We start from the raw sequence: 13,335 nt of genomic DNA on the forward strand, positions 1-13,335 counted from the left end.
GGGACGCACCCTGTACGGCTTCGGAGGATAAACGCCTGAAATCAAGAGAAACCACAATCTGCCAGATCGCAGCTTTTAGCGTTTCTGGAGTTTTCAAAGATGCCATGTGCGTTGTTTTAATGTCCTTCCACCTCGCGCGAATGCGTGAATTCAATGACGTGGCAAATTAAAATTCACGGGGAAAATGTAAGCCTATTATTAAATCGATCCTCTGAGTTACGGATCGATCTTTAGAAATTAATATGAAAATCGATTCAGAATTGGTGAATCGATTTTTTCAACACAGCCCTAATATAAATCACCATACATGCAATGCATTTGCTTGTTTTCACTAGAAGAATGACCACACGGCTGACGTGATCTTATCGCTATAGAAGTCCTTGCACACGTGAGTTATTGCAGGCGCATATCGGCATATTTTTTTCATATCGGCCGATGCCGATTTTTATATTTTAAGCGTTTATCGGCCGATTCCGATGTCGTGCCGATAATATCGTGCATCCCTATTTGGAAGGATTTTAAGGAGGTTGAGAGCACCATTTGGTGTGGATTGGGACATGTTTATCCCTGCTGGATCTACAAAGTGAAAGTGCTTCAAGGCAATGTGAAGGTGGTCGGTTGAGTCCTGGGCTCTGGCTCACATATATTGCTGATACATGAGCATCGTTTTCACACATGTGCATTTGGAAGTCTTGGGAGAGCAAACAATGGAAAAACACTGACTTTGAGAGGTCCTTCATGCACTAAAGCAGTGTCATGGTAATAAGATACCAGTCGTAGGGGGAAACAACAGGGAACTGACATCTACCTAAAGCAGTTCAGTTATATTGTACACTGGGATACAACTTAACAGATATGAGTGTGTAAGATGTACATTTCGTCCAACATGCCAAATATTTTTTGTACACAATTGTACAGGTTTATCCAGCAGGATTTGAAGTTTGAGTTCAACAACACGAATATACTAGATTCAATTCATCCTATGCTCTATCAGCATCATCTGAAGTGGATGTTTGAATTCCAATCAAATTACTTCGGCTTCGCTTAGCTCAACAAAAACGCAGTTACAGTAAATTAGCCCCAGGGGACAGTAATAATTTATGTAAAAAATTTAAACAGAGATAAATCATTTTCACACAATAAACATTGAAATCAAATTTTTTTAATAAAAAGCAGCCTCTGGGAAATAAAAGTATGACAATGATGTTTGTCTGTGTCTAAGTGGGGATCCTCCCTGATGTGTTCATCACTGAACAAACCAATCAGGTGTCAGTCGGGATTGAAGCAGGCAGACAAGTAGATAGCTGAGATCAATGGCTGATGGTTTATGGAGCAGTAATCCCATCTGATTAAGAATATTGACTGCCTGAAAAGCTTTTGGACTGCGCTATACTAAATGGAAAGCAATTTGACCCATAGCCAATCATCTGTATACCCAAGCAGACAGCTATTGGGCAGCATCTGTTACCTAACATGAGAAATCTAACACAAGGAAAGCCACATATCAGTCGATCACAGCCAGATCAGAACAATAGTTTGCTTAAATGCACCAGCAAGCAAATAACTGTAGCTGTGTTCGCAAAGGTTTGTACAGAAAACACGTCACCAGGATGGAGCACAGCCACAGCAGTCCAGTATTCAGTCTAACAGTATACAATTTTGAATCACAAACTCTAATATTTGTCAATTCAAAGATGCATTTAATATTTTAAACAGAGGTTTTCCCCAAACAAAAGTTATTCCATCAGATTCTCCATAAACTCAAAGTCATTTACAGGCTTCAACATCCATGTCATTGGTTCCATGAATCTGGGTCGAACAAATATTTGCAAGATAGACAACAAAAATGCATCCCACACAGGAAACAAGATTTATGGTATTACATTATGCATCAGCAGATTCAGCGCACAATTTGAATGTTTCCACATTGAAACTCACTGGATTGGAAACAGTCAGTGGACCAGTGGAAGGAGGGCACTTCTGTAAACAGATGCTGAAATTACAGAATTTGTTTGTGGTGTATGTACTAAATGAATGCCAGGATCTTTAAGGGCGTTTTCACACCTATAGACCGTTTGTTTTGTACCGAAACAAGGACTTAATTTGTTGCAATCTTGCATTTTGTCCTTGGTTAGGTTCGTTTTCACAAGGCAACATTTCAAACTAAGCGTACCAAAATGTGTTTGCTTAAGTCACATGTGAGTATAACTCTCCTCTTATTGGTCAGAGTTTCCTCTCCGTCATCCATTAAGATGATTGACAAGTTCGCTCCATGAGCTTATTGAGGTTTTGTTTCTAACTGTCGAGACACACGCAAACACTATACGAATGTAGCTGTCATTCCTGCTGTTAAATTGTATACTACATTCGTAGTAGAAAATTCAAACAAGCTCTCTCTGGATCTCCCAGCGCTGTCTAGAGGTTAACTGTGTCAAGACACACACAAACACTGTCAAGGCTTCATCGGGACAGCATTCTCGCAAAGAGAAGCGCAATTACACAACATTTTAAGATGAAGAGGTGCTCTTTTGGTTTTTTAACTGTGATAACTAATGTGCTCACTCACAGAATCAGACACTATTGCTATTATAGCACATTTCCAGTTAGGAATTAAAATACCATTTGGTTCGTTGGGTCAGATTGCTTTCACACCTCAAGCAAACCGCCCCAGAGTTCGTTTGCAATCGATCCAAGACCACCTCGTTTAGGCGGTCTCAGAGCGATTGTTTTGGTGAGGATCCGAGCGCGATTGCCGTGTTCACATGTGCCTAAACAAACCGAACCATGGGAGAAAACGCGCCAGGTTCCTAAACAAACACTCAGGTGTGAAAGCACCCAAAGATGCTGTACTTCTTTTCCTTTCCCTAGTTAATTAGAATACACCTACCAGGGCTCTACATAGCGACCATTTTGGGTGCATTTGCGCCTGAAAATTACTGCGTGCGACTGCGGAAAAATATTTAGGCGCACCGGTGCGAGTGACCCAATTGCTTCTCATGAATATGTATAATCGGAATAAAAACTAGAAACACTGACTGACTGAGCAACTGTTACGTTTCGTGCTGCAATCAACTGCTTTTCATGCCTTCTGTCAGCGGAGCATGTGCAAAAAACGTGTGCGACGGACTAACACTTCACAGATTAAAAGGTGAAACCACGGTCTATGAGTGAAACGGGTGTGACACGGCCATGCACTTACCAGACGCCTCGCGCTGATGTTTCTTTGCAGCCAAACTTAACTAGAAATACCACATTGGGATTATCATAAACAAGGTCGGAAATTAACAGGGGCTTGGGGCAAAAATGCCACCAAAAATGAATTAATAAAAAATACTTTAAAAACGCTCCTGTATGAGTTCTTGATTTAATCTTTATCCGCTGCAGTCCATAACATTTATTGTGTTTAAAAATGACTAGATGCATATGAGTGAGTACATCATGAATCCATTTTCCAAACCGTGTTTTTATCTTACCCTGAATCACTACGGTACACATATAATAAGTGTTAAATTCTGACTATTCAATTCCAGTTTGGGTCGCAGCCCTGCGGAGGAGCACAGTCCCTGTGTGACTCGCCATAGACATAAACAGAGAGAAGTAGCTCCGGCTGCAGTGTTCTTCCGCAAGACGCGTTTCTGTTCATTAGCGCCAGAGCGCCAAAAGTTACGGATTGCTATTGCTCTAAGTATTGGCATGATTGCAAATGTGATATTGATCTTGTAAAAAATTCCAATAGACAAGTTGATATTAAGTAACAACGTTTTAGCCACAATACTGTTTATTTCATGAAAATCAAAACTACACCAGTTATGCATCTCCAAGCGGTTCGATCAAATGAATCTGCGTTTGAACGATTGAATGAATGACTCCGACATAGACTTGACGCCACCTACTGGCTGTTTTATTTTCATATTTATACTTTATATAAATATAAATATATATTTTTTTAAAATATAAATATTTTAACTAAGTTTAAGTTTAACTTGTACATAGCCTATTTCTAAATTCAAAAATTTAAAACATTTATACAACATTATTTACCCATGAGCTGCATGTAAATGTATCTAAACACCACTTCAGATAGAGCTTCTGTGCCACTTCTACTTTTGATGCTGATTTAATTAGATTGGTAACAGGCTGGTTGTGTCTTATTGCTCTAACTGAATTTATTGTTTAAATTAACATTTTAAAAACAACTTTTCTATTTTAATTGAAGAAATTGACAAAAGATGATGCATACATTTAATAAGATTAGAAAACATTGCTCTTATAATGGTAAAAATGCCCCTGGACATTAATTTAAAGGGACAAAGATCGTCATGTAATGGGAAAGTTATAATTGGAATGCATGTTATTGATCAGAAAGTGCTCCTAAATTTTTGACTGTGCTCCTAATTTTTTTTAATTAGGAGCACAAGTGCTCCTCAAGAAAAATGTTAGCATAGAGCCCTGCCTACAGCCTATTCGTACCATTAGACAGTCAGTCTTTTGTTTTAAGTGTGCAGTCGCTTTGTGTGTGTTACAAGCCAAATTTAACTGTCTTTTTTTGTATCAGAGGCAATGACTGTAGCCGGCAGCCATTTCACCCTGTAGCCCAAGACTGGTTTCCCACTGAAGCTAAGCAGGGCTGAGCCTGGTCAGTACCTGGATGGGAGACCAAATGGGAAAACTAGGTAGCTGCTGGTAGAGGTGTTAGTGAGGCCAACAGGGGGTGCTCACCCTGTGGTCTGTGTGGGTCCTAATGCCCCAGTATAGTGATGGGGACACTATACTGTAACAAGCACCGTCCTTCGTATGAGACGTTAAACCGAGGTCCTGACTCTCTGTGGTCATTAAAAATCCCAGGATGTCATTCCATAAAGAGTAGGGGTGTAACCCCGGTATCCTGGCCAAATTTGCCCATTGGCCCCTGTCCATCACATTGGTGGTGGTTGAGGAGATTCCCCCCCTTTGAGTGCCTAGAAAAGCGTTATATAAATGTAACAAATTATTATTATTATTATTATGAACCTTCATTTTCCTATATTCATTTATGGACCAAAACACAACTAAAAAGCACCTGATAAAGTAATAGAACAAGGCCTTCCTGTAAGCATTATTTTTTAAATGTATTTTTAATCAATATAATTCTGAGCAATCATAATTAAAGGGGTCCTAATATGCTTTGTTACATTTTCAGCTTTCTTTACTGTGTAATGTTGCTGTTTGAGCGTGAAAAAGGTCTGCAAATTTACAGAGTACAAAGTCACTCTAAAGGGAGTTATTCTCTATGTCAGTGCGCACTATTTCTGAACTCCCTGAAACACCTTGATTGTATAGTCTTGAGTTATCATCCGGAAACGAATATGTCACAATATTCCTCATTTAAATAATTCCCAACCCAGGGGATATGCAAGAAACGAGACATGGTCTGGTTGAGTTGCGTTAGTAGTAGTGTTAAAACTCGCGGTTAGGGTAAGCCAGGTGACATTTCTGAAACACGCTCAAAGCTGTTGACCAATCACAACACACTGGTCCAGCAAACGAATCAGAGCACATCGCACTTTTCTGAATTTTGGGCACGCAATATCAACTTCTTGCCAAACTAAAGGGTCATGAATTGAGAAATCAAATATTGAGAAACCAAAATTTCAATTAAATTTTGTGGGCAAAAAAAGGACCATTGTCTATTATCAATAGTGTAGCAATGTTTTAAGCACAGCTGACACAGAAGTCCCTTTCAAACCAAGCAGCTTTCTGGTCATCAAGGCCATCATTCACCTGACCAACTTGAACACAAGCAAAAATCTGCTTGTGGAAGTTGTTTACCCTCAAGCAAATCTCCAAAGAGCACACAGATTCCTATTTAAATTAACAGTCTTTAATTATACTGAGAAACTTCAACACTCACCAGCACTCGATCGCCAACCTTGAGGTCCTTCTCTCCCCCTTTCTTCACAGATCCACTGTCAGACATGTTGGATCCTGACTCGTTACCGGTTTTGACAGAGCTGTTGAGCATGCCTTCTCTGAGCGGCATGACCACACGCTGACCGGATGCCCCCGCACCACCCTGGAGCTGTGTGTTCTGCTGCTCGTCACCCCCATCCCCGACGGGTTGCCGCATGAGCTTGGAAGGCCTGGTGAAGATGCCCTGCAAAGGCTGGCACTCAAAGTAACGCACTCCATTGACAGAGCCGTCATTTTTTCCAACCAGGTCATTCAGCACCACTCCAGCCCATTGTCCCGGGGAAAACTGGGTCTCTCCAAGATAGGCGATGACTCCTGGCTTGACTCCATTCACCCAGACACGTTCACCGACCACAAAGTCCCCGGCCACCTCGTCACCCACCTCAGAGGCTTTGGAGCTGGACTTGTCTGAGGCGTTGCTGCTGGGGGTTGGAGGCATCTGCTTGTAGGGGCAACCTGTGGATAAACAGCAAAACATTTTTGAATATTCCACGTTAAATAAAGCAAAGCTTCAAATCAACATAATCAATGGCTCCCTGTCAGTTACCAAAGACCTGCCTCTGAGTTTGTTAATTGTATTTGTTTCACTAATACAATGGAGGTCTATGGGGTGAGGCATTCTGGAGGGTTTTTTGATGCTCAAACTTTTTAAAGTATTTCTATTCTTTCTGCCATAGAAAAAATAGGCCCTATTTTGAGATTGAAGTTGTCTAAACCATTAGTGGCAGGACTGCTGCTGTAGGTGGATGAACTTCTCATTATGCCATACCAAGGTAACTACTGTGGGTGGAGTTTGGGCCATTAAAACAGTACATTTCTTCATCCTTGTGTATCATGTTTCTGTATCTCCAGTTTATTTGATATATTACTGTAAGTAGGGATGGGACGTTATGAAAATTTCATATCACGATTATATGGACTCAAATTATGACGATTATCACGGTTTTGTTAAAAGTAGTTGAAAGTGTTCAAAAAGAACTCATGCACACGCTGAAAACATTTCGACAAGTTTTATATTTGAAAATCAACAAACGACAAATAAAACAAGCAGCTCTATGTACTTTTTTTTAGCAAGCTTATATTCTGTGGCATTTCCTTCCTTATGACTGTCGTCAATAGCAACGCATTATAACACAGCACACATATCGTATCACAATGGACGCGCGCTCTTGTTTCATTCTTCAGTCTTTTTTTTGATTGTATTGAAAATGAAATCAGAGGACTTTACTATTAATACTACTATAATTATTACTATTACTTCTTGTGATCATCGTTTGGACAATTGTTTTGTGCACTGTACAAAATGGATTTATAAACAGGTAAGATTTAAAACATTAATCTCAATTCAATATGTTCCCGTAATTATTTATGTGGTAAATAGTGATGCACCGAAATGAAAATTCTGGGCCGAAAACTGAAACCGAAAGCCTGAAGCCGAAAATGGCTTCTTTTAAAAACGTATACTTATATATATATATATATATATATATATATATATATATATAGTGAGAAAAATAAGTATTTGAACACCCTGCTATTTTGCAAGTTCTCCCACTTAGAAATCATGGAGGGGTCTGAAATTGTCATCGTAGGTGCATGTCCACTGAGAGACATAATCTAAAAAAAAAATCCAGAAAATCACAATGTATGATTTTTTAACTTTTTATTTGTATGATACAGCTGCATATAAGTATTTGAACACCTGAGAAAATCAATGTTAATATTTGGTACAGTAGCCTTTGTTTGCAATTACAGAGGTCAAACGTTTCCAGTAGTTTTTCCACCAGGTTTGCACACACTGCAGGAGGGATTTTGGCCCACTCCTCCACACAGATCTTCTCTAGATCAGTCAGGTTTCTGGCCTGTCGCTGAAAAACACAGAGTTTGAGCTCCCTCCAAAGATTCTCTACCCCTTTTCCACCAAGGCAGAGCTAGAGCTAGATCGGAGCCAGAGCCTAGTTTCAAATCGGTTCTTTGTGTTTCCACACCCAAAGCCCCAGCTCCGAGCCAGGAAAAATGGTTCTTAAGTAGCACCAAAACATTGCTGAGCTAGAACAGGGCTAGAAGTAAGAACCGATTACGTCAGGCGCTGGGGGCGGGGTCAACAAGACGAACACAAACTTGAGATCCGCCATTGTTGAAATAGCAGCTAATGGAGCTAACAGCTGCTGCTCGTTTGTAATCTCCGTCTATACAAATTACGGCGAACTGCATGAATGCGTTGGATTCGCTGTGTTTTCGTTGTGTTTTGATGCCGATGTAGGATCGTAAAGCCATGTGAATCAACAGTAACGCAACGTTTGCATTGTTGATGGAAGGCTTGTTCGCAGCGGTGCTGTGCAGAGACCGATTGGCGTATGATAAGTCCAGCGAGAGCATACGACTCCTTATGCTTTTGATTCACGCATGCGTTTTTTATCATACGTGGATCGGTGTGCGCAGCGCCGATGCGTCTCGAACAAGCCTGGGGTGTTTGTGTTTCCCGCTGCCCAGGGTTGCCAGGTTTTCACAACAAAACCCGCCCAATTGCTACTCAAAACAAGCCCAATCGCGTTTCAGGGGGGCTTCCCCGGTAAAAATCACATTTGGGGGTAAAATATGTGTTTTTTTGGCATGGTTGCCTACTAAAATTCGCATTCCCGGGGCTAAATATTACATAATTGGGGTCGCTTCAAGCCGCGGTCATGAAAAAAAGCCTGCGGCATAACTGCAGACTTGGCAACACTGCCGCTGCCTCGCTAGCGTTGCTGAGAAAGATGAGACATATACAGTGACGTAAGACCTGGCTCTGTTGTGGCTCTCAGCCCGTGGAAAAGCAAACGGTTCTTAGAAGGCTCCTCAGTCGAACCAACTATGAACTGGGACTAGCTCTGGCTCTGGACTAGCTCTAGCACTGCCTTGGTGGAAAAGGGGTATAATGGGTTTAGGTCTGGAGACTGGCTAGGCCACGCCAGAACCTTGATATGCTTCTTACAGAGACACTCCTTGGTTATCCTGGCTGTTTGCTTCGGGTCATTGTCATGTTGGAAGACCCAGCCTCGACACATCTTCAATGCTCTAACTGAGGGAAGGAGGTTGTTCCCAAAAATCTCGCAATACATGGCCCCGGTCATCCTCTCCTAAATACAGTGCAGTCGCCCTGTCCCATGTGCAGAAAAACACCCCCAAAGCATGATGCTACCACCCCCATGTTTCACAGTAGGGATGGTGTTCTTGGGATGGTACTCATCATTCTTCTTCCTCCAAACACGTTTAGTGGAATTATGACTAAAAAGTTCTATTTTGGTCTCATCTGACCACATGACTTTCTCCCATGACTCCTTTGGATCATCCAAATGGTCATTGGAAAACTTAAGAAGGGCCTGGACATGTGCTGGTTTAAGCAGGGGAACCTTCCGTGCCATGCATGATTTCAAACCATGACGTCTTAGTGTATTACCAACAGTAACCTTGGAAACAGTGGTCCAAGCTCTTTTCAGGTCATTGACCAGCTCCTCCCGTGTAGTTCTGGGCTGATTTCTCACCTTTCTTAGGATCATTGAGACCCCACGAGGTGAGATCTTGCATGGAGCCCCAGTCCGAGGGAGATTGACAATCATGTTTAGCTTCTTCCATTTTCGAATGATTGCTCCAACAGTGGACCTTTTTTCACCAAGCTGCTTGGCAATTTCCCCGTAGCCCTTTCAGGCTTGTGGAGGTGTACAATTTTGTCTCTAGTGTCTTTGGACAGCTCTTTGGTCTTGGCCATGTTAGTAGTTGGATTCTTACTGATTGTATGGGGTGGACAGGTGTCTTTATGCAGCCAACGACCTCAAACAGGTGCATCTAATTTAGGATAATAAATGGAGTGGAGGTGGACATTTTAAAAGCAGACTAACAGGTCTTTGAGGGTCAGAATTCTAGCTGATAGACAGGTGTTCAAATACTTATTTGCAGCTGTATCATACAAATAAATAGTTAAAAAATCATATATTGTGATTTCTGGATTTGTTTTTTTAGATTATGTCTCTCACAGTGGACATGCACCTACGATGAAAATTTCAGACCCCTCCATGATTTTTAAGTGGGAGAACTTACAAAATAGCAGGGTGTTCAAATACTTATTTTCCTCACTGTGTATATGTATGTATGTATGTATGTATGTATGTATGTATGTATGTATGTATGTATGTATGTATGTATGTATGTATGTATGTATGTATGTATGTATGTATGTATGTATGTATGTATGTATGTATGTATGTATGTATGTATGTATGTATGTATACATATATATATATATATATATATATATATATATATATATATATATATATATATATATATATATATATATATATATATATATATATATATATATACATATACATATACATATACATATACATATACATTATATATATATATACATATACATATACATATATATATACATATACATATACATATACATATACATATACATATACATATACATATATATATATACATATACATATATATATACATACACATACACATACAGGGAGTGCAGAATTATTAGGCACGTTGATTTTCTGATCACATTTTTTTTCCAGGCACATTTGACCAATTCCAAACCACAGTAATCCTAATAACTACTATTGATTTAGTATTTAATAATGTATAAGTGATATATAATTGTTCATGAAGGCTGGAAATGAAAATCACCTTATATTCAGGTGTGCAGAATTATTAGGCACGTTTTCTTTTACAGATAAATTGAGCCAAAAAAGAGATTTAACTCAGACTGAAAAGTCAAAAAGTATTAAATGCTCATGAGAAGGATGCAATACTAATGCAATACTAGACATTGCAGTTAAGGCATGACCATTGGACAGTGAAATGCTCGTTGGGTCAGCAGGATCTGACAAAAACAGGTGGTGAAGAAAAGACACCTGTTAACTGCAAAAGAATTAAGAATTAAGGTGAAGAATTAAGGGTGAAACCATCAGGAACCCTTTAGTCTCCAGCGCCACCATTTTCCAGAGCTGCAACCTACCTGGAGTCTCCAGAAGTGCAAGGTGTCAGGATCTCAGAGACTTCAGTTAGGTAAAGAATCCTAAAAAATAACCCCCACTAGATAAGAATCACAAGCTGAAGTGTTGTAAAATACATGAAGAAGGTTTTTTTATAGGCTTTATGGACAGATAGGTTGAGGGTGACTCTTGAAGGACCAGCACCACATCCTCTAGTACCACTGTTTGAAGAATTCATCTTCCAGAATCTGGCAGTACGTTTTGGGAGTTCATTTTTAGTCCATCTCTGCAAAACGGACTTCAGGATGGACTAAAATGAACTCCCAAAACGTACTGCCAGATTCTGGAAGATTAATTCTTCAAACAGTGGTACTAGGATGTGGTGCTGGTCCTTCAAGAGTCAAACAGTGGTACTAGGATGTGGTGCTGGTCCTTCAAGAGTCATTCTCAACCTATAAAACCTATAAAGCCTATAAAAAAACCTTCTTCATGTATTTTACAACACTTCAGCTTGTGATTCTTATCTAGTGGGGGTCATTTTTTAGGATTCTTTACCTAACTGAAGTCTCTGAGATCCTGACACCTTGCACTTCTGGAGACTCCAGGTAGGTTGCAGCTTTGGAAAATGGTGGCGCTGGAGACTAAAGGGTTCCTGATGGTTTCACCCTTAATTCTTCACCTTAATTCTTCATTCTTTTGCAGTTAACAGGTGTCTTCTCTCCGCCACATGTTTTTGTCTGACCCTGCTGACCCAACGAGCATTTCACTGTCCAATGGTCATTTCTTAACTTCAATGTCTAGTATTGCATTAGTATTGCATCCTTCTCATGGGCATTTAATACTTTTTGACTTTTCAGTCTGAGTTAAATCTCTTTTTTGGCTCAATTTATCTGTAAAAGAAAACATGCCTAATAATTCTGCACACCTGAATATAAGGTGTTTTTCATTTCCAGCCTTCATGAACAATTATATATCACTTATCCATTATTAAATACTAAATTGATAGTAGTTATTAGGATTACTGTGGTTTGGAATTGGTCAAATGTGCCTGGAAAAAAAATATGATCAGAAAATCAACGTGCCTAATAATTCTGCACTTCCTGTATATATATATATATATATATATATATAATTGCTTGAATTTAATGGATCTGAAATGAAAAAAAAAAAATCAGGAACCAATAGAATAATCAAACTTTTGTTAAGCTACATAACAAAACCTAAAATATTTTTAACAATAAATATAAATAATAATACCAAATAGGCCTAATATTATTCTTCAAGTTTTATGTTCCATCAAATAAAATAGTTTTTTAACAGTTGTGCAAAAAAAGATCCACAATTATCTGAATAACTGCACACAAAATCCCAGAATGGTTCTCATTAAGAACATAAGATGCTGCACTGAATAGTCTGTCACTGTTCTCTGGGAAAAATGGCATTTGGGGGGTAAAATGTGTTTTTTTTTCTGCAGGGTTGCCTGCTAAAATTCGGATTCCTGGGTTTAAATATCACATAATTGGGGTCGCTTCAACCTGCCGACTAGGAAAAACATCCCGCCGGAAAACCGCGGACTTGGCAACACTGCTTGGGGCAGATAAATACCTGCGTGCAATCCGCGCAAGCAATGGAAAGCGGCCTTCGTTCGCGCGAAGGGGATTGTCGCTTCTGATAATGGGTAGTTCAGCTGGATACGTCTCTATTTGTTCTCATATCGCTGACATGCTTAATCTTTGATAGGCAGACGCGTCGCGTGATAACAGCTCAACCGTGAGTGAAACCTAAGTGCTTGCGCACGGATGGGAGGGGCGGGTGACATTCATTTTAGGTTTACGTTTTCGGCTGTTTTTTTTATTTCGGCCCGAAACCGATAATGCCATTTTCGGCTGAACATTTTCAGCGGCCGAAATTTCGGTGCACCCCTAGTGGTAAAGAAAATCTGTGTAATAAGAGTACAATGAATATACATTACTATCCCTTAAATGTCACCCTTAATAGTCTTGTCTGAACTTTGTTCGTTTGTCTTTGGCTCAAAGCCACTTGCTGCAAACTTTTCTTCACGGAAGCTTCATGTTAATTTCAAGCGAGTGAGATAAAATATTTAAACTCAAAACTTTGTGTCCAATTATTTCCCAGACATAGTTTTGGTATTGAGTTCTAAGTCCACTTGCCTTGCATTCGCTATTCACTGAAGACGACTTTGAAGTGTTTCCCCTGACAGACGACAGATTTGAAGCGTTTCCCCCTATTGCAGCGACTTACTTTTCCAAAATATGACCACACCTCAGATTTGGTTCTTTTAGAAGAATGAACAATCCCCAGAGCGCCGTCACTGCCTTCTGCCATTTCTTCCTGGCTGGACAGGATTTATGATTTAAAATAGTGATAA

At 39.8% G+C, this 13,335-nt stretch overlaps 1 protein-coding gene across 2 annotated transcripts in view; it reads right to left on the reverse strand.

Moving 5' to 3' along the window:
* clip2 (CAP-GLY domain containing linker protein 2) overlaps positions 1-13,335 on the reverse strand; it is a 68,011-nt gene that overhangs the window by 35,656 nt on the left and 19,020 nt on the right. For both annotated transcript variants that reach the window (XM_079814456.1, XM_079814455.1), the window contains exon 3: positions 5,891-6,405. In XM_079814456.1, coding sequence (XP_079670582.1) covers positions 5,891-6,405 — 515 coding nt within the window. The remainder of the gene's footprint in view (positions 1-5,890; positions 6,406-13,335) is intronic.

This window comes from Gobio gobio (assembly GCF_949357685.1).
Source record: "Gobio gobio genome assembly, chromosome: 4".
Lineage (NCBI taxonomy): Eukaryota > Metazoa > Chordata > Actinopteri > Cypriniformes > Gobionidae > Gobio > Gobio gobio.